Source organism: Drosophila mauritiana, chromosome 3R, assembly GCF_004382145.1.
Source record: "Drosophila mauritiana strain mau12 chromosome 3R, ASM438214v1, whole genome shotgun sequence".
In the NCBI taxonomy this organism is placed as follows: domain Eukaryota; kingdom Metazoa; phylum Arthropoda; class Insecta; order Diptera; family Drosophilidae; genus Drosophila; species Drosophila mauritiana.
The window spans coordinates 1179641-1202809 of NC_046670.1; the positions used below are offsets into that span (position 1 = coordinate 1179641).

The window sequence follows — 23169 nt, forward strand, 5'->3', positions numbered from 1 at the left end:
ATCATTTACGCCAGTGCGATTTCATTACAGTATGATCGGACGGCGAGCCCCACATGGTACGAATGCTGCACGCATGATACCCCCTCTATCCAAATACGGCGACAGTCCTGATAATTGGCTGCTTCTCACTTCTCACGCTTCTCACTGCGCCAGCCGGACCAATGCGTGCTCCGCGTCAGCACGTTCGACGGAGGTAAGCCCGTGCTCTTCTCGCTCGTAGCGTTGCCCGCGACAGCGTCGAATAAATCATAGGATCCATGCTGTCGTTCTTACCAGCCGGTTGAAACTCGAGAACCTCTGCCAAGATACAAGCGGCGCATTTGCCATGACCAATGCAAATTGACATCTCTTCCTCAGCGGCCTGTGAAGCGCGTCCATTGGTTTCAGAAGATTTGGGACAACATTCTTCAGGTCCCATTAGGAATGGTGGTCCGCTTAACCACCGCGAACCTTGGCTGAAGACCACGCGGCGTTGCGACCTGGTTGCGTCGTCTGCCACGTTTTCGGCAGATTGTAGCCATCTCCATTGGGAAGCCTCTGTGGATTCTAAGTTTTCGGCCACCCGATTTCCAACAAATTGCTTATATGCTTATATGCTGGTGATCCAGTACAGCACGGTCTAGGAGTCGGTCCATAGTGTGCAGCTGTTGATCGCTACACCGTGTTCCTCTTTAACGGTGTCTAGTTCCTAATACAGCTGCTTGAAGTTCCAGTCGTGGGATCGACAACGTCCTCATGGGAGCACATTTCGTTTTGAAATACATTGGCCCGCCAATAAGCCAATGTGTGCAGACGTGCAGCTGCGAAGTAGTAGCGTGGACATCGGAATTCTTCAATGTATTTCATTTTTTGCCGCCAGCACTATAATGCTGCGGCCAATTCGTCTGGGAGCGGCTCATCCCACTTAACTCTCCTCCGGCAAATCTCTCGCATCAACAGTTTGGCGGTTAGCAGCTCAAGAACCCGGTACTCTTTTAGGACATGACCTGCATATCGTAGGTGTACGGGTTCCGACGATCCTCTCCATTTCTTCAGAAGAATCGCTGGGCACATCTGTCCTGTGGCTGTATCAGCACTTGGTGAAACATCTCCTTGATGTCTGCACATACTCCAACTGCTCCTTCCCGGAAGTGGAAGAGCACTGCTGGTAGGGCCAAGTTAAGTGATATATTATTCACTTTAGCTGCGGCATCAAGGACTAGACGGATTTTTCCCGACTTGTTTGGGTTCTCGACCCCAAAATGCTGAAGGTACCGTACCTTGCCGCCGTTGGTGTGGGTTATATCCTGCGGCTCCAGTCGTCGTGCATATCCCTTCTTGATGTAATCATCCATAATTTCATTGTATGCCCGCGCGAAGACCTCGTCGCTCTTCATTTTCCGTTCAATGTTGACGAGTCACTTGAGTGCCATGTTGTAGCTGTCTGGCAGTCTCACCTCGTCGTCTTTCCATAGAAGACCAGTCTGGTATCGTCGGCCTACACGTTTAGTCGTGTCCTCTAAAATGCTTAAGGCTCGCACATCGTCACCAGCTGCGACCGGCGGTGCGGTCTTTACTCCAAAATTCTCAGTTTCGAAGTAATCGCTGACCATCTTCTCCAGAAGATTATCGTGTGACACGGCTAAAAGGCATGATCTCGATACCAGTGGACACTCCCTTTTACCGGTCCGTACACCACCCATCAAAGTTTGGTGGCGGCTGCAAATGGTCCTCCTGCTCCAAAGCTTTTGGTCCTCAGTGGAATACCCAAATGTGCGTGATCTAAGCCGATCAAGATCTTAGGCGTTGCATCGAAGTATGGTTTAACGGGTAGGCGTGCACTTTCCTTTCTTGCCTTAATATCCTCCCGACGCAAGCTTTGCATCGGAAGATTGTGAGGAGTCTTAAAACTCCCCACAAATCTCGTGTAGGGGAGTGGCCTAGCAACAGCCGCGATGCAAGGCGGCCAGGGCAAAGCGGAGAGACCGTGAATTAACGGTACCCCGTTAGGTCTTGGACTCGAGCGGGCCAAGGGCACAGGGGTCGAACGGTAACGGTGCGGATGATGGACAGTCACAAAGAAGACGCACCGTGAACTAACGGTACCGCTCTGGACCTTGGACTCGAGTTGACCAAGGGCACAGAGGTCGACCGGTAACGGTGCGTGCACAAAGAGGACGCACCGTGAACTAACGGTACAACTGTTGGACCTTGTACCCGAGCGGGCCGTGCGCAAAAGGGGAAATAACGGGATCCCCGCGGCCTATAAAGGGACGGCGCAAGTGCAGCTCGAGGCAGTCAGTCTCAACACGCGAGGAGTACGTACGCGAGGATAGTCGAGGAGAGTACCGGCGCGAGTCGCGCGGTCAGCGCCCAGTCGGAACGGGGTCTGAAGGCGGAGGAGTAGGAGACAGTTAATGAGACATAGAGATCGCGTGCGGAAGGAGGCCGAGCGTCGGAGTGTTACGAGAAGGATCTCGGAAGTGTGAACGCGCGGTCAAACGAGAAGCAAAGGAGCAGTGCAAGCATCGGGCGGCAAGAAGCCCGAAGGACTCAGAAGGACGAATCACCACAAGCAAGTGGCGATCCAGGAGAAGGATCTGGCGTGCCTTAAGGATCGTTGGAGTCAGTGGCTAGCAAAGGTGGTCCCAGGACAAGCGTTGACTCGCCCAAGGACGATAATATCGCCCATAATATCCTAGTCCCGGCCGGGCCGACTCGTCGTCCACGTCAAGGAGCCAGCAGTACCACGGAGGCAAGGCGCTGCAAGAGAAGCGCCGCAGGAGTAGTGAGATCTCCAAAGATATAATATAAGAAACAGCAAAATAAACGGCTATATTAAGAACCTATTGCGTTTCCTTGGTCGGGCAATCACACAAATCATAAATTTGATGGGACGAACACACAAACTCTCTGAGCTAGCCGCTGCAACCAGTAGCGAGCGAAATAAAGAAAATCAGTTCGTTACAAGATTTAGATTCGATACAGTGAACACATTTCGTAGGTCATGACGCTTGGATTTGCCCGTGCCACTTATCTGCAGGCTAAGTACCGTTGTGTTCTCTCTGGCGGATTTGCCACCAAACCACTGTACGTTGAGCTGTCGACTCTCTCCCTTTAGGTTTAGGCTCTGGATAATATCGTCGTCAATAAGCGTTACGCACGATCCCTCATCGAGCAGCGCGTATGTGTAGACTTGCTTATTCCTCACGTATAACGTCACGGGCAAAATCCGGAATAGCAGGTGACCTCCATCCGGGTCGACACAGCTAAGCTTTTGGTGTGGCGAGTCCTGGCCATCATCGGCTTGTCCTGCTTCTAGCGTTGCAGTCGTTGACGTAAAGGGATTGCGTCGGCGATGGCTGGTGCCCCTTTGCAGCTCCTAATCTCGAGTGCTCCTATGCTCCCTCAAGCGTCCGCTGTTCGCCTGTGGTTGCCTGGAATTCCCGATTCTATCGTCTTTGGCACCCGTTGACACTGCATTTGGGCCCTTCTTGCAGAACCGGGCCATCTGTCCACTCTCCAAGCACGCGAAGCAGATCCTGCTTCCTTGCTGACTGGATTCTCGCTGCCGGAAGTGCATGATTAAATTCCTCGCAGTCCTTGATCCCATGCTGCCCCTTACATATTGGACAACATTTGTGAGAGTCAGTATCCTTTCCATCTAGATGACTTGTGCTTGCGTGCAATAGCCTTCGCTTCGGATCTTTACTTGCAGCATCCTTGACAATGCATATCAATTTAGCGAGCTCGTGTATACACTCGCTAAGATGCACCACTGTTGGATATGGTTCTATCGTAGCCGCATGCTTCGCCCAGTCCAACCTCTTGCTTATAGGCAACTTAGCTATCAGCTCCTCCATTAGGGTAGGATTTCTTAAATGCTGAATTCCGTTCTTCGTTGACTTCAAAAACGCAGCAAGGTTGCTCAGCCTTGTGGCAAAAGGCACAATCCTAGCTATGTTCTGTTCTGATAATGTCAGCACACTCTCCAGTTGACTTCGAATCAGTTGCTCCGGGCGTCCATATCGAAATCGAAACTGCTCCTTAACTTCTTGCACATTGCTTGGGAGGATGAGCAGCGCCTTTACTGCCGCTCGTGCCTCACCCTTCAAAGCCTGCACAAGCCTTCGATTCTTCTCCAAAGCTGTACACTGATATGCCTCCGTCGTCTCCGTTTTCGATTCTTTCCAGTGGGCTCGCAACCTCTACAGTTGTGGAATTTGTAGCAGGTTTGCCAGGTTAAAGGTCTGTGGTCCGTGATGATTTTAAATTTTTGACCAAAAAGATACGGGCGGAAGTATTTGGTAGCACAAATGGTTGCTAGCATTTCTTTCTCAACCGTGGAGTAATTTTCCTCCCGTGAATTTAATGTCTTAATTGCAAATGAAACCGGCCTGTCCGTACCTAGTGTTCCTTGTATGAAAGGTTTTTTAAATCGGGATATCTCAACAAAGGGTCGTTGCAGAGCAGTGTCTTGCATGTTTCAAAGCGTTTCTTAAATTCTTCCGTTACTAGTATCGGTGCCTTCCCCTTTAAATGTTGTGTCATCGGTTTAGTTATTTTGGCGAAATCCCAAATAAACTTCCTATAGTACCCAAGAAGACCTAGAAAGGATTTAATCTCTTTTCTGGTAGTCGGAATTGGAGAAGCCTTTACCTCCGAAATGTTCTTGGGATTTGGCTTAATTCCGTCCTCCGTGACAATGTGACCCAAATATAAAATTACCTTCCTTAAAAATTCGGATTTATCCGGTTGAATGGTGAGAAAATTATGATGTCATCCAAGTAAACTGAATAGCTTACTCCGTTGAGGTCGGCTAGCACGTTATCCATCACTCTTTGAAACGTTGCTGGAGCGTTTGTGAGACCATACGGCATACGAATGAACTCGTAATGTCCTCCTAGTGCCGTGAAGGCTGTCTTAGGCGTGTCATTGAGATCCATTTCAATCTGATGGTATCCGCTGGCCAAGGCTCTCCAAGGTGAGTGACTGTGCTTGATAATATTCTGTTGTAACAGTTTGCCTATTTGATTTTGGATTTCAGTGGCTTCCGTGGGGCTGAATCTAAATGGTATACAGAATACGGGTCTTTCATCAGTAGTTCTTATTTCGTGCTCAACCTGATTAGTGAATGAGAGTTTATCCACCTCACGAAATACTAGGTTCGAAAACTTACTACATAATCGGTGAAGCTATTGCTTCTCCTCGTCGTTTAAATGTTCTACGCGGATGGCATCAAGTGTGAACGTTGGGCTTTCGTGCTGTGTAAATCCCCCCGGTTATGAAGAAATCGTGAAGAAATCCAAGGCGAAAGTGGTCACACAGAAATGACCCCTCCTTGACAATCACCGGAACCTTGATTAAGGACTTAGATTCCTCTCTAATTTCATAAACCTCCGAAGAGCGATTGGCTCTACATGCAAGTGCAGAATTGCGTTGGACAAGGTAAACGTGAATTGTGCGATATCGATTTTGGCTGGCAACTGGCTCAGAATGTTCATGCCTATTAATCCGTCGAAACATTGGTGGAAATTGAATATCAGAAAAGGGAATTCTCTTTGATCGTTGACTTGCTTGAAAATGGGTGGTACTGTTATTTGTGAGATTGGGTGTTCCTGTAGAATCGTAATAGTGGAAATGGATTTTTTCAAGTTAATCCTTGTATTATCCGGTACAATTTTAGGAGTGATAAAAGAGCCTTCAGCTCCGGATAAATTTTAAATTTACTCATGAATCCTGTTTGTTTTTCGAGGCTTCTGACCGAAAATTTCCTCCTTCATCCTAATTATGCTCAGCTTCTGTCTCCTTTGTCTTGTTGGTTGTCTCGAAGTTAAACAATCTCTTCCCGTTTGTAATATGCCTGTAATTTGTAATTTCTCTCATTGATGGCCATGTCATAAGCTTCTTCCAGGTCCTGCGGCTTTCAAGCTCTGACTATTCCAGGTTTCCCCGTAGTTCTCCTATGAATGTCGTGAGGACTGTCTGCGAGACGACCTTCTGCCTAACTCTAATTGTTACCGGTTCGGTCTCTTCTGCTTCGATTAGTCTGAAGAGGGCTAATTTTATTTTCGTGACCTGGTCGTAGAGTCTCTGTACGGACAACTGTCTTTGCTTTGAACAGCTCTGTCATTAATGTCTTCTCATCCATTCTATCCCTACAGTGTAAAATCAGAGCCTCCTTGATTTATTTTAAAGTCAACATTAGAGCAATTTATTAAAACATCGAACTCTTTCTTTTTTTTTTCTAAGAATTTCTTTCCTTTAAAATTGCGACATGGAATGTAAGTATCTATCGCCATCAAAACTAAGCTTTTAAGTAGTCTTCTGCAGAACATGCGATGGAACTGCAGAAACTAACTCGACGTATTTTATTTTCTTCGGTTTTAAACAATTAAAATTTTTTTAGAACAACCGCTGCAGAACACGCGATGGGACTGCACGACCATTCATATATTTATTCTCTCGTTATTACATCAGTGTCGAACAAGGAAAATATTGCAACACTCTGCAGAACACACGATGGGACTGCAGAGGATATTCAATATTAATCTTTCTTCGTTTTACTTTACTTTGTGACAAAACAAAAATTGGCTGCACTTTGCAGAACACTCGATGGGACTGCAAAGGCATTTCCAATTTTTCTTATTTTCTTTTTCAAGAATATTCCGTTCTGATTCATACTAAAGATTACATGCACAGTGGACATTAACACTTGTTTGGCCAATTATTATAACATTAAATCCTCATCAAATTTTATCACCACTTTTTTTTTGGTTTGACCACTGTACACATAATAATTTTCTTTTTTAATTTCCAACTATAGTCAAACATTCTCTTGCTCTTACTTTTTTCCATGTCCCACTTTTCTTTAAAAGTAATACCACTCCGATTAAAAAAAATTTTCTACTCACAGGTGACCATCTAGGTAATGTGTGTGTGTGTGCTTACAATAGTATTAGCATCAATGAATCCATCTTGGTTCGTAGTCGTCGGCTGCGCCAGTTATGATTAAGGAATCCTTATTTCCTTAAATCGTGGTTGGAGTTGTAGGTTTTCTGCAAAGAGCCCGAAGTTTCAGGTCCCGACTGAATAAGAGGACGTGTTGTTTGTTCGGTCACAAAAACTGATCTGATTCTATATTCTAGCTCGGGTCACAATTCGACCTCTGCTGCGAGAAGGAAATACATAGTGTCTTAAATACTACAAGTGTAAGTGTTAATCCATAAGTGCTGCGTCGCAGACTCATGAGTGGGTGAATTTTTGGGTCGAAATTCCGAAGTGCTGTGTTGCCTACTCTTGAGTGGGTCAGTTCTTTGCTGAGTCGTGCTCTTATTACCCAGTCCGGAGGAGTAGGGGTTTCCTGTCCAAGTGTCATGTAAACATTTCTTCGCTGGTGGCAATGGCCGTTCGCTGAGCGGTCGTTGTGTGGCCTAATAAAATCCGTTGTTTACATTTTTGTTATTCTGTACTACTTCTAGGGTAAGCCGGGGTGGCTTAGCTGGAGGGTCTGTGTGCCGGTAGGAACCGGTAACTCTCTCCCCTGTACGTCAAGGGGCAGTGAAGGGAAGGGAAAAGTGAAACGGGTACAGAAATGTGACCACAACGAGTCGAGATATGCGGGCACACCAAACCAAACCTTAGTTCAGCCGGCGATCGGCAACGGTTCAACAAGCAGAACCAGAGGAAAGGGACAGCAGAAATGGACCACTGGTAGGGACTCAAGATGAGACGGTTAAACCAGCGTTAACTACCTATGGTAGCCTTTACTTATCACCGGTTACTCTCTATTAAATTATTAGTTTTAATGTTTTTAAGGTCTGATATTTTAATTTTGGGCAGTGCATCTGCTACATGGTTGTCTTTTCCCTTGAGGTATTCCTCTAAGTCAAACCTCTTGCTTACTCTTACTATACCCGTTATTGGGTATACTAAATTCATTAAGAAGTATGTAACATGTAGAAGGAAGCGTTTTCCGCCATATAAAAAATATATATTCTTGATCAGGACCAATATTTGAGTCGACCTCGCTCTATTCGTGTGTCCGTCTGTATGAACGGAAGCCCACGTATGAAGCACGCCCAAAACTAGACTGCATACAATATTGAAAAAAGTTTTAATAATTTTTGATAATTCCCGCTACTTGTAGAGTAAAAGTGTATTCTAGATTCGTTGAAAAGTATGTAACAGGCAGAAGGAAGCGTTTTCGACTATATAAAGTATATATAAACTATATAAAACCACGCCAACACTTTTGAAAAATGTGTTGTTATTTTCGCACATTTTTTTTGGTCTTGTAAATTTCTATCGATTTAAAAAAAAAATTTTTTTTGTCACGGCGCGTTTTCTGTATACCGATAACAATTGGCAGGAAAAACATAAAACGAAGAAAAATCTAACAAATTTTCAAAAGTGTGGGCGTGGCAGTGTTGGGCGAATTTAGGGCGTTAATGTGGGCGAGGCATAAGGTTTTATGGCAAATCGATGAAATTTACAAGACCAATAAAATTATAAAAATATCCAACAATTTTTTAAAAATGTCTCTGTGGCAGCTTTGTTCGGTTTTAGGGCGTTAGAATAGGCGTTTAAAAGACTAATAAAAATAAGAAAAAATAGCTTTTGTGAAAAGTTTTAAATAAATTTTCGTAAGTATCCTAATAAGCTAGGGAAACTTTGTAGCTGCTTTAGATTGCTTTGAACTGGAAATGAATTTACTTTGTTAATTCGCGTATAGTCGATAAAACCATTGATGCTGTCTTTCTTGTCTATAATACAAGGTTCGGCATAAGAAAATCTGCGTGGCCGTGAATGTATCGGAATCGTCGTTCCGAATTAAGGGCATTATAATTTAGGATCTGTTGAAAATATGTATAATTAAATGTTTGCAATACTCATATGTGAAAAATATATAATTTTATTTCACTGAATGATTACAATTTTTTATTTTGTTGAAGAACACCGACCGATTACAATTAGGTCTCAAACTGAACTCATCTAATTATTCTGATTTGATTGACGTTCTAGCCTCGGTATCGAGCTTTTCTGATATAGACTTTGGACCTAAGGGATCTGATCAAGTGCTCTTAGATTCTTATAGTTTTGTTTATTGACATCTAATACTTTTGTTTTTGGGATTGCGAGTCCGAGTTTTGAACGTGGGAACATGACGATGGGGTGAGGGCTTAGGCAAGGAATGTTTAAATTAGGGGACGGATGTTTAGTCTGCCAGTGGGTGACTTATTTGGAGTTGGGAATTTTCCACTCAACCCAATCTCGAGGATCATATTATTCTTACCTGGAATCCATTAGGTACATCCGGAGTAGTGTAGGGTGTATTTGGGTGTGCTGTGTAGGCATGTGCTTAAGTCTTAGGGACTTATGCATATGGTATGTCACTCCCCCAACCTTTGAATTTGGCCTGTCCTCGGGTCGTTAAATTTGGATATAGCATAATATTGTGTGCGGATGTTCTTCTTTTTGTTTACAATATTTGACAATAATTTTCTTATGTATATTTTTAATCTTATATGCTAAATACAGAGTAAAACTAATTATCATTACATGTTTTACATGGGATTTTATCATTTCTTTTGTTTGTAAGTGATTGGTTCTAAACGTGTAACATTGTTGGTGATATAAAATGTTTGTGTAAAATCTGCTAGATTATTAGAAATTAGGAACTCATTTGCATGGTACAATTTTTAAATTTAATAAAGTTGTTTCCTGAGATTAATATTTTGTTATTTGTACAATCTTGGTTGACAATTGTTTCAGGAATATTCCATGTTAAAAGTATATTTGTTTCTAAATAATTTATTTGGTAATTTCTATGGGTTTTAGTGTATTTGCATTGAGTTTGCTCTTGTTTTATAAGTCCAACAATACATTTGTCGAATATTAATTTATCTGTATCCTTATGAAATACTTGGTTATTGAATATATAAAATTTATCGAATATTTGCTCGGTTAGAATATAGTTATGTTCATCTGGGTACGGAACTATTTGAAATATCGGAACTTTAGTGACCTCGCTAGGAACGTGGGAAATAATCAAATAATAAATTATGTCAATACCGCTGTTGATTATGTCGACGATCATATTTAGATCATGGGTTTTCACGGAGTCTTCTGACATGTTATTAATTTTTTTCTTCTAGCTCTTGCTTGCCGTCTTCATCTAATGTACCGAATAAGTATTTATAAGCTTTTCCTACTACGTTTAAAAGACCTCTTTTGCTTCGCTGAATAATTCTTAAGCCATCTATTTCCCGTTTTAGTTAATCGACTAAATATTGTATCTGTGGTACATTGGGATAATCATTTGCTTCAGTTACTAGGTTTTCGAACATAGGCATTGTCTTTGTTATGTTTATACTCAAATAATGGTATTCGTAGCTGGTTGGAATTTCCATTGTTCCATTGTTATTGGGTTTACTTCGATATTGCTGCATTTAACCAAGGTGATAAATGATAATATGCAACTAAGCATTATTAGGAATGTGCTGTTTATCTTGCTCTTCACTGGTTGGTCTGGAATTATCGTATTTACTCTTATTAAACTTTTTCTGTTTCTTAAACTTTGATTTATAATGAACGATTTTCCTGCCGCGGTTTGTCTCTTCAAAATGTTTACTGTCCACTTGTTCAATTTTTCCTGTCTTTTTAAATGGATTAGTGATTTTACTCTTTACAAGTGAAGCCTGTCTATATTTTATGTCAACTTCAAAATCATGCCTATTCTTATTAAGGTATTCTATCTTATCAATTTTGTTTTGTTGTACGTTAAAGTCTGGACTACCTGCATATAGAAAAATGTCCGCTGGATATCGTTTAGTACTATTATGTTTGGTTTTGTGATTGTATACGTATAATATGTTTCGAATTTTGTACACCTATCTTCAATATTTTGTTCGTTTCCAATGATTCTTAGTTTTTCGTTTACGGTCTTATGAAATCTTTCTATATCGGATACACCATTTTTACTAGCTGTTACAGAAATTTCAACACCTTCAGATCTTAACCAGTTTTGCAAAGCTATGCACATAAAAGCTGAATCTTTGTCTGCTTTAATTTCCTGTGGCTTTCCCATATCATTGAATATTTTGGTAATGGCTCTTTTTGCTTCTAGCCAATCTCTACTTTTTACTTCTACTAGTGAGGCAAATTTCGAATAAATATCAATACAAGATAGGAAGATTTGGTTTCCCGTGAGATAAAAATCTATCACGTATTTTTCCCTTGTGTTAAATATTTCGGGTGTTGTTTCGTATGTCAGTTTTGTGTCTCGATGTTCTGTTTTTGCCAGATTACAGATTTCACATTCATTGATAATATTTTGGATTAGCTTTTGACTATCAGGGTAATAGTATTTTTCCTTAAACCAATTAACGGTTTTTTCTATACCTGGGTGTAAAAGTTCCTGTTGTTTCTTTAGGATTAAGTCCTTAAATTCCGCATAAGTTAGTATGTCAATTAGCTTGGTGTTACATCTCAATGGTTTTGTGAAATTGATAGGGTTTATTATTTCAGTAAATGCCCTCTGAAAAATCAGAAAATCTTCATCATTATTAGTAAATTGCACTTTTCTTGTTACACACATTTTCCTTAATGAGGTTTTTGGCGAATTCAACTGTCATCTCTTTATAGATTATTTTAATCTTTAATTTTTGAAAGAAATGGCTTACACTTGTTGTGTCACTGTCGCCTTTTTCTATCTCTATTTGTCTAGAGAAGAAATTGATTGGTCTCTCTGTTATGGATATATAATTCAAATTATCTTCATTGGCACTATGTATAGTTGCGTCTGCGCTGTTTGCGACTTCGCCAACCATGACTTCTTCTATCTTTGTGCGGAAAAGAGCATCCGCGACAAAATTTTCTTTGCCTGGAAGATATTTTATTTTATAATAAAATTCATTAAGTTTGATTTTCCTCCTTTGTAGTTTCATATTCGGTTCTTTGATATTATTGAGCCATACTAATGGCTTGTGATCACTCATTATTTCAAATGGCCTGCCAAATAAGTATGACCTGAAATATTTTGTCGCCCAAACTATAGCTAACAATTCTTTTTCAATAGTAGCATAGTTGTAATCGACTACCAACCTGAATTTTTGTTTTCCAGAGGCGTCTGCCTTCTTGGGGACCACCCAGATAGGAGAACAGAAAGGGGATTTTGATTTGCGAACAATCCCTTGTTCTATAATTTCTTTGATTTGTTTGTTGACTTCTTGCTCAACGCTTTGGGGTTACTTGTAGGGTTTACGGTACATTGGATCTTCATGTTGAGTTTGGATGACATGTTTAATAGTACTTGTGCTTGTGAAGGTCAAATTTTCGCCCTCTTTGTACTGAATGTCTCTATATTCGTATAGGACCTTCTTTAAACATTCAACTTCCTCTACATTTAAATGTTCGAGTCTATACTCGTTACATCCGCGTTACTCATTGTTAATCGCGAAGTTGACTATATCGTCGTCAACGGACATGGGATCGAGATGTGTTACATCATTGTCCACTGTGTCACTAATAACATTTGAAATGAGGCATTTAGATGATGCGGTCTCCTTCTTTTGTTGTTGACGCTTTGGTTTAAGGCCTTTAGATGTGGTCCTAACCTTTTGCATCTTTGGATTGATTTTCTCCACTGGGGCAGAATCAATCTTTTGCTGTGGGTCGAGGCATTTGGATGCGGTCTCGCCCTTCTTTTCTCCATACAAAAATTTAAATGTTTTTGAGCCTAAAATTACTGTATTATTATCATGGTTTATCTTAGCTTTTGTATCTTCTAAATACTTTTGACCTAACAGGAAATCATAATTGTCGGAAAATTTGTGGACATAGAATTTCTGAACGGACGGACAGACTGAAGTAGGTTTTATTATTATACTTTTCTTTAGTTTAATTGACCCTTTAATAGTGTATACTGTTAGATTCTCTTCGCTTTCTTTTATATTTTCAAAATTTTCCCTTATAATATTTATTAATGATCCTGTGTCGATCATTCCTTTGTAAATCTTATTATTATTTTGTTGGGCTTGTGTTAAGTCCCTTCTATATGTGTGATAATTTCCTCTTACATGATTTGGTATAAAACGAGGTGACTACTGGTTTTGATTTGGTATAAATTGGTTTGAATTTTGAGGTGGTTGTGTATTATTGTTCGGATTCATGCCAGAATAATAATTATTATAATTGTGATTTCTGTAATATTTTTGATTATTATTTTGATTATAGTTTCCCCTGTTCCTACGTTTGTTCACTTCATAAAGTCCTAGCTCCATTGATACTTGTTTTAATTTATAAATAGTGTCAATATCTTTACGTGCCAATGACATATAAATTCTATCCGGCAGTTTTCGATCTATTACAGTTTTGACAGTCCAATTCAACATTTCTGTATAATTTGATTTATCAACGGGATCATTTTCTAATTCTAACTTATCAAATATAATCCAATACTGCATTTCTAGTTTCTCTATAAACTTACTGATGCTTCCTGGGTATGGTGTTTCTTCTAATTGCTTTATGATGGTTGTATATGGTCTGTGGTCCTTGAATGATATTGCCAGTGCTTCCTTCATGTCCATCCATGTTGTCGCTCTTTTCTGGGTTACGACTTCTAATGCTGAATCCACAAGTAATCGCTTCACTGCTCCATATACGACGTGTGCTTGTCTCGCATCTTGGGTTGGGTATAGATTGAGTAATTGTTCCACTTGATTTACGAATCCAGATAGTCTGCCAGGTGTTCCATCGTAGTAGTTTAATTCTTTTATTTGAGTTAGTAGTTGGTTTAAATGGGTTTCCGATAGTTGTGAAACCGCCATGGTGTATTTGTTTTTGGTTTTGGTATTTGGTTTTGAAATTTTAAGTTTGAGTTTTTAAGTTTAAATTACGTAATTAAAAGTTTTAGTTAACTATGTTTCCGACCGCACGGGATTTTTATTTAAATTCCACTTTCACGTAGATTCTTTTGCGGATCTCAAAATAATGTTAGAATCACTATTTTAATTCGCCAATCCTGGATAGTTAGTTGTATAACGTATCCTTCAATGGATCAGTACCGTACTAAAAGGACTCCTTATTTAACAGATCCTACCGACTGCGCCAATAAAATGCTTGCAATACTCATATGTGAAAAAAAATAATTTTATTTCACTGAATAATTACAATTTTTTATTTTGTTGAAGAACACCGACCGATTACAATTAGGTCTCAAACTGAACTCATCTAATTATTCTGATTTGATTGACGTTCTAGCCTCGGTATCGAGCTTTTCTGATATAGACTTTGGACCTAAGGGATCTGATCAAGTGCTCTTAGATTCTTATAGTTTTGTTTATTGACATCTAATACTTTTGTTTTTGGGATTGCGAGTCCGAGTTTTGAACGTGAGAACATGACGATGGGGTGAGGGCTTAGGCAAGGAATGTTTAAATTAGAGGACGGATGTTTAGTCTGCCAGTGGGTGACTTATTTGGAGTTGGGAATTTTCCACTCAACCCAATCTTGAGGATCATATTATTCTTATCTGAAATCCATTAGGTACATCCGGAGTAGTATAGGGTGTATTTGGGTGTGCTGTGTAGGCATGTGCTTAAGTCTTAGGGACTTATGCATACATACAGAGGTGGTCAAAAGTATTTACACAACGAGCTTTTTTTTCAATTAGTTGACAATTGAAAAAAAAGCTCGTTGTGTAAATACTTTTGACCACCTCTGTATATGTAAGCCTACGTGCAAAAATATTGTACTCTATTTTAGTCACAATAAATATTTAAAACGAATAGGATCTCACAATTAGGATCTAACAATATTGTGGACTGTTTTAGTCGGGCCACGCAGTCGGCAGCGTTTTTATTTTGACATTTATCTGAAGAATCATGCATACAGTCTTATCTTTACGCATTCCCCTTCATGCTATGTTCCTCTCTCCCAATAGAGAGCGAGCATAAAACTGAAATATTAATTTAAACATTAAAGTTAATGTTTAAAAATGGCCGTGTTTAAAAATTGTCACACTATTTCTCAAAGTCAATGAAAAAGCTCATTGCCTAACCAGAAATTTCTAAATATGTGTTTAGACATGATAAGTAGGCAAACTTTAAATATGTTCTATTTATGGGCTGCAATCGTCGTACTTATCTGTAAATGTGTCTAAATATGTGTTTAGAGTCTAAGTCTAAGTAGATGACCTTATCATAGCCAGTTCAAGCAAGGAGGAACTGTGCGATATTAAAGCATCAATTTCAAAAGAATTCGATGTCGTAGACGGGGACGAGCTAAAACATTTCCTGGGTATCGAAATTGAACGTGGCGGAGAAACTGGTGGCATCAGGATTGGCCACAAGCAGTATATTGAGAGCCTTCTCAATGATTACTCAATGCAGTATTGTAAGCCGAATCTCATCCCACTAGATGCAGGCTTTGAAGTAAAACGTGACAAGGCCGATTGTCAGAAGGTGAATCAAGTCAGCTATCAATCGCTGATTGGCTCATTAATGTACCTGGCAATCACAACTCGACCTGATATTATGCATTCGGTTATTAAGCTATCACAACGGAACGCTGACCCACATAAAGAGCACGAAGCCGGTGCAAAGCGAGTTCTGCGATACTTGAGGGGCACAGCTGATTTGCAGTTACACTACGAGCGTACTGGTGTGCCTATACATTGCTATGTTGACGCGGATTGGGCTGGTGACACCACGGACCGAAAATCCTTTACTGGATGGGCATGTATTACTGGAGCTGCCTTTACGTGGGACTCAAAGAAACAATCAGTGGTTTCTCTAAGCAGCACAGAGTCATAGTATGTGGCACTTTCCATGGCAGCGAAGGAAGTGGCGTATGTTCAGAAATTGGACAACGAAATGGGTTTTGGTGAAACCCAGGCAACTAAGGTTTATAGCGACAACCAGAGTGCCCAGTGCTTGGTGAAAAATGACACTTTCCATGCACGTAGTAAGCATATAGACATAAAATATCATTATTTAAGGGAACTGTATAAGAACAATATAATAGAAGTTAATTATGTACCCACAGAAAACATGATAGCAGATGTTCTAACCAAAAATTTGAATAGATTTAAACATGAAAAGTGTATCCAAGGGATGGGTTTAAACCAAAGACACTAGAATAACAAGATGCGTAACGGCCATACAAATTTTTGGCACGCGATTTTTTGGCCGTGGCTCTAGAGGTGGCTCCAGGCTCTCTTGAGTTTTTGTTCGAGAGAGAAAGAGCGGAGAGCGCTACAGCAAACAGCTCTTTTCTACGCATACAGTGATAGCATACAACTGTATGTGTGCACACGTATGCTCATGTATTGTAAATTTGACAAAATATGCCCTTTACCTTAGAAGTTCGTTGACTTTAAATCTATATTATTTTTTATCAATTGGCACCATGCGAAAAATTCTTGTTTTGCATTGCCTCAACGTTATTATTATTTAAATAAAGCTTAGAAATAGTAATAGACGAATCTATGTACATCACAAAATAAATTTCGAAAATGACTTTATATTAGAATACTTGTCATTAGGGTATTCTGCTTGCGGCGTGAGAAAAATTAATAAGGCAATGATTGTTGAGTGCTTGTGTCCGCACTTCGTGCCTGACGATATGACTTTTGCAACGAACTGTTTTCATATTTTTATTTATTTTATTAATTTTTATTTTCTACTACGTATTATTTTTTATGAAATATTATTATGAAATATTATTATTTTTATTATTTATTAATAAAATTATTATTTTAATTATTTATTAATAAAATTATTATTTTTTTATGAAATTAAAAAATAATTATTATTTTTATGAAATATTTATTTCTCAATGTTATGTCTTCTTTTTGGAAAATTTATGTTTCAAATTACAGTAGTTATAATAATTTCCTTTGTATTTGCTTTAATTATTTAGTATACTTATTAAGTCATTTGACTTAATATGATGTATGTAAATGAACCATTTTTATTATTTAAGATGCGCATTATATTCAGCTTATATTACAAATAATTAATTAACATAACATAATATAAATAAAATAAGAATAAAATATAAATATGTAAACGGTAGCTAATTCGAGCGGCGATTTTAACAAACGAATATAAAAAACTTTAAAATTATAATAGTCAGGGAATTATTATTTTATTTCATCATATTGCTACGAAATTGGCCACAACTCCAAATATGTAAATTCGTTTCTTCGATCAGAATTGATTTCGGCCCGAAAATCGTCTTCTAGCACAACACGCACACATATACGTGTTCTCGTCTCTTGTTTTTACTCACACAAGCAAGCGAATTCTATTTTTACATTTCTTACGCTCTCAGCGTGAGCGAGCGAAAAGAGAGCAAATTTGGCCTTCCCCAAAAAAGTGTCTGCATAGTGCCAAACGAATGTATGGCCGTTACGCATCTTGTTATTCTAGTGTCTTTGGTTTAAACTAACAGAAAAATGTATTTTCAATTTGGAATTAAGATAAAAAAACATTATCTGTAAGGGTTGACATATTGCATTGAGAGGGAGTGTTGAAAATATGTATGTGTCGCATTACAAATGTATTTTGACCACTGTACGTGTCTGTCACATTATTAACATGGTTAGACCACTGCGCTTGCAAGTCGCAGCTGCGCAATGAGTTTGGTATATTGTGAGGTCATTCTTAGAATTTGACTACGACGTAGAATATGATATGACTGGCGCCAAAGTACCGTTACGAGTGAGGCGACGGCGTTGTCGCGCTGTCGCCAAGTGTAGTCCAGCTAGGGTGTGTAAAGGACAGATCGATGCGTAGAAAATACGATCAGTTGCATACAGACGATCGCGCACGCCGGTTGGAATTCGCTTCACTCGAAAAGTTTATTTGCCAATATGGAAGATCAGGCGCAAGAAAATGCCAACGCTGCGACATATGTAATAAGGTCAATGCACTGTGTCTCCCTCTTTTGGTCGCGGTAACCAAAAGCTTTTTTCTCTTATTGTGGATTCCCTTTAGCATGTAATTCGGCTGCCTGCGTGCAGTAATATTGTACTCAAGATCAGTCACAATAAATATTTGAAGCAAATAATAAATAAGAATAATAAACACATATTTTTCACCTTATTTTAAGGTTATTGTTTTTTGTTTTCACTATTTTATTGATATTGTGTTTGGTTAGAAGCGGATTCAAATGAAAAATTACTTCCAGGATCTCCAAGGGCTACAGGGTCATCTGCAGGTGGTACCGGATTTTTAAACTGGTCAGCAGATATTCTTGTGAACAGTATTCCGACACCTTCGATAAGAGCTAAGAGTACGCCCCCAATTATTGCGCTGCCTGCCATAGCTGGAACGCCTATAATTAAATAGAGACAATTTTTAATTAAAAAATCTAGTTAGTTAAAAAAATATAGATACGATTTTTCGTAGTTCCTAGATTAGCAGATGCATATGGCTAGTGGAAGAGCATGGGAAACGGAAATAAGAAAAAAGGCAGAAGAACAGACCCTCGGTACCTTTAGTTGGGTATTCTTAATGGTTCTTTCGTTACAGTTCTTTGCTATACTGAAGAAAATTTGGTTTAAAGACTATTTTGTTTAGCAGTTTTATTTAGATTTGGTTAGGTAATAATAAAACATGTGCGGTATAGCACATATAGCAAATGCATATTTCAGTATTAAGCAATAAGCAAATAGTAAAAAAAAGTTAATGATAAACTTTCAGATCTTTCAGAGATCTCCACTGTGTCCTGGCTGGGGTAGCAGTGGACGGAGATAAGTCCACTGAGCCTACAAACCCGCATATCAACTTTGGCACACAGCCAGAAAAGAATTATTGACTTGGAGCCAGTTTAGTGGGACGTTCGGACTTCTAGCCAATTCTGACAAGCCGAAAGACAGACAGGAACACTAACGCCTAATTCAGTCAACTAGCTTGCGAATCGGCAACGGCAAGGATATCTGGGTCAACATCGAAAACGCTTTCTTCTGCCTGTTACATATTTCTTAGCGCATCTAGTATATGCTTTTACTCTACGAGTTAACGGGTATAAAAAGAAAGTTCTGCTTCACCAAGACAAGGCACAAGTCAGTGAAAAAAATGGGAAATATCCATGAATTGGGGTTTTAAATTGCTTTCGCATCCTTAAGATTCTTCAGATCTGCCCCAGTGACTATTTCCTGTACTCAGATCTCAAAAGAATTTTCTCTGGGAAGAGAATTTCGAATAAAGAAGTTATCGCCGATACTGAGGTATATTTTGATGCAAAGGGGAGGGAAATCGTGCTACAAAAATGTTATTGGAAAAGTTGCTGGGTCGATATACTCAATGCATTACCCTTGAATAAGTAAAATATTTTCTACTATGGTAGGCCGCGGACATTTTAATTTATCTATATAGTGACGTATTCACATAATTAGCACTGTCCAAAGGTATAAGAATATGCGGAGAGGCAAAAAACCACACAACCCACATCCACTCATTGTATACAATCTGTCTAAATATGTGTTTAGACATGATAAGTAGGCAAACTATAAATATGTTCTATTTATGGGCTGCAATAAACATGTCACGGGATAGCATAAGTGGCAACTACAGATAAGTACGATTGCAGCGGCCTATTGCCGGAGTGTCAAGAGATATGACCACGCGGGAGATGATTAGCGCGGTCATTTACCAACGCAGACTGCGGCGTCTTACAAGCGCTGCATTAGTTAGATTCAAACACCCGATTTGAACTCATTCAGTGTAAGCACGAGTTTATAGTCAAAGTAAAAAGAGCAAGGTTATTCGAGTGATTCTGTTGTTTCCCCCACCAGTGGTAAGAAACACAGAATAAAAGACCACGCCTTAAAGTACTAGGACTATAAGCTGAAACATTGTGTTTTTGCTTTTCCTTGCTGATCAATCAGCTGTGAGTCGAGGCACAGCTAGGTCAACTGGGCGACCAATCAAAAAATCCTCCAACGGATCACGCCAAAGAATACAAGCAGAAAGCACAAAAAAGTCACAGTGATTGTTTTCACAAGATGTTGTCGGAAAGATCTGTGAAATTGATGCAAGAACAAGGAGAGCTGCAGAACAAAATACTGCAAGCCATCAAGGAAAAGGCATCTATATCAGTAATAGATGTATTGGTAGTCCCATTTACTACTAACAACAATGCGCTGGTAAAATTGGGAGTTGGCGATCATCAATATTTTAATGATAAAATATTTATAAAAATTATGGATGCTATCAAGGCCTACAAGGAGTCACTATTAAAGGTAGAGACACTTGAAGAAATAAATATACCAAGCGGATCCAAATTATCTGATACCGCATCAGCTCGGAGCTCCAGTCCAGTTGATAATCTGGTTCAACTGGTGGATAGAAGAGCGGACAGTGTGAGGCAACAGATGAGCCTAATCTACGAAACCTTAGATAGTTCAAGTGAGATTGAACTAGTCAAGCAGCTGGCAATGATAAAAAGTCATTGGTCCAACGTGACGGACACACCGAAACTGCTTAAAAACAAGTATGACAGAACTGCCTTTGATCAAGATGAGGCCGACATTCTGCAATCTGAAGTTGCCGCACTAGAGATGGTACTTCAAATGAAGTTGGAACAGTTCAAAAGCTCCAAATACGACGTGCCAGAACTCCCAAAAGTGGACCTTCCAACGTTCAATGGAAATGCGAAGGAATGGCCAACATTTAACGAGCTGTTCTCTGAGCTAAGAGACAACAACAGGAAGGATCTCAGCAACACAAGGAAGCTGGGATATTTAAGAGCCTACTTAAAGGGAGAAGCTCAAATGGTGGTTAGCCATTTGATAACGGGATCAGCGGCTAGCTATACAGCAGCGTAGGAGCTTATCTGCAAACGCTATGAGAATAGCAGAAAAATATTCTCCCAACACTTCAACAAATTAATGGAACTGGAGTGCTTGCTGCCCCATGATGAGAAAAATTTAAGGAAGTTTTTGGATACTGCGACCGAGAGCATATTCATCATAAAGGAAAAATAGAAAGCTCTGCTGACGTAATTTTAGCAGAAATTCTACTACGGAAATTTTCGCCAGAAGCCGTGCAGCTTTATGAACAGCATGTAAAAAAGGCAAGATCTATAAAGTCCTTACAAGACGTACTGTAGTTTATTGAGCAACAATACAACTCAGTAAATGCCATTACCAAAAATACCGCTCAGCTTACTACAAGAAAAGTGCAAGTAAGATCGTGTGCCTTTTGCTCTAAGGATGGCCACGATATGACAAAGTGTCTCAAATTCAGAGCACAATCAATCGAAAAAAGAACAGAATTCGTTCAAAAGAACAGCAGGTACTTTAGATGCTTTGGAAAGCATAATGCTATCGACTGCAGGAAGGAAATTACATGCAATCGATGCTCCAAAGGACACAACAGCCTTCTTCATGAAGACACAAAACGCAGTAACAACAGCAATAGCCTCAAGCAAGGCCAAGACACACTATTGGCTACAGCTGTTGTTTTAGTGAAAAACAAAGCTGGAGATTACAACGAGTTGAGGGCGCTTATTGACGGCGGATCCCAGAAGACGCTGATTTCAGAGGAAGCAGCACAAATATTAAGGATTCCCAGAGTAAGGAGTACTATAGAGGTCGAAGGTATCTCCCTGGCTACTTAAGTAACAAAAAATAGCGTCCACCTGACGATCAAACAAAAATTTCAAGCAGCTTCAAAACATCAACGGAAGCATTAGTTTTACCAACACTCCATGGAGCCCTTCCCAGCAAAAAGTGTGATATTGATATCAACAAAGAAGGGCTACAGGCTAGCAGAAACACGATTCAACGAGCCAAGTAGATAGGTGATGATCTATTTCCCCTGATTATGATGGAGAAAATAAAAACCGTGAATGGAATCATGGGACAAAAACCCAGATTTGGATGGATTGTGTCCGGAAATATAACTCGAGCAGCAAAGCAAAAAATTATAAGTCCCACTACAACAATAAATCTAAAGGACCTGGAACGCTTTTGGGAATTGGATAGATGGAAGCTTATTCAACGTATCAGAGGTGATTTTTGGAAGAAATGGAAAGAGGAGTATCTGCAAAACCTGATGGAGCTGCAACGTCATTTAGATCCAGAGGCAACGCATAAATGAGAGACGACTACTGGCCGTACACTTTTCCCCCCACGAGAATGTCTAAATATGTGTTTAGACATAAGTAGGCAAACTTTAAATATATTCTATTTATGGGCTGCAATAAACATGTCACTGGACAACATAAGTGGCAACTACAGATAAGTACGATTGCAGCGGCCTATTGCCGAAGTACCAAGAGATATGACCACGCGGGAGGTGTTTAGCGCGGTCATAGGCCTCAAACATAGATTTAAGAATAAAACTCAGCTGCATTTAACAACGAAGACTGTGGCGTCTTACAAGCGCTGCATTATATAATTACATGATAAGAACCTATGTAAGAATGAATAAAAGGCGAAGCCCTCGCAGCAGCGAGTCAGTTAGATTCAAACACCCGAATTGAACTCATTAAGTGTACGCACAAGTTTATTGTGTGAACATTTTGGTCCTTCGAGCCGGATTCTGTTGTTTCCCCCACCAGTGGTAAGAAACATTTTGATGCTTCGAGAAGTTCTGTTGTTTTCCCCCACCAGTGGTAAGAAACACAGAAGAAAAAACCAGCGCTTCAAAGTAAAAAGAGCAAGGTTATTCAAGTGATTCTGTTGTTTCCCCCACCAGTGGTAAGAAACACAGAATAAAACATTGTGTTTTTGCTTTTCCTTGCTGATCAATCAGCTGTGAGTCGAGGCACAGCTAGGTCAACTGGGCGACCAATCAAAAAATCCTCCAACGGATCACGCCAAAGAATACAAGCAGAAAGCACAAAAAAGTCACAGTGATTGTTTTCACAAGATGTTGTCGGAAAGATCTGTGAAATTGATGCAAGAACAAGGAGAGCTGCAGAACAAAATACTGCAAGCCATCAAGGAAAAGGCATCTATATCAGCAATAGATGTATTGGTAGTCCCATTTACTACTAACAACAATGCTCTGGTAAAATTGGGAGTTGGCGATCATCAATATTTTAATGATAAAATATTTATAAAAATTATGTATGCTATCAAGGCCTACAAGGAGTCACTATTAAAGGTAGAGACACTTGAAGAAATAAATATACCAAGCGGATCCAAATTATCTGATACCGCATCAGCTCGGA

The 23169-nt window shown here is 39.7% G+C and overlaps 1 protein-coding gene across 1 annotated transcript; it reads right to left on the reverse strand.

Moving 5' to 3' along the window:
- Positions 1-6817: 6817 nt before the first annotated feature.
- On the reverse strand, positions 6818-9689 carry LOC117143848. Its single transcript, XM_033308706.1, has 2 exons — positions 9275-9689; positions 6818-7412 (listed from the first exon to the last, which is right to left on the reverse strand). The coding sequence occupies exons 1-2, from the start codon at positions 9361-9363 to the stop codon at positions 7124-7126; spliced, it is 378 nt and encodes a 125-aa protein (XP_033164597.1). The 5' UTR covers positions 9364-9689; the 3' UTR covers positions 6818-7123.
- Positions 9690-23169: the final 13480 nt, after the last annotated feature.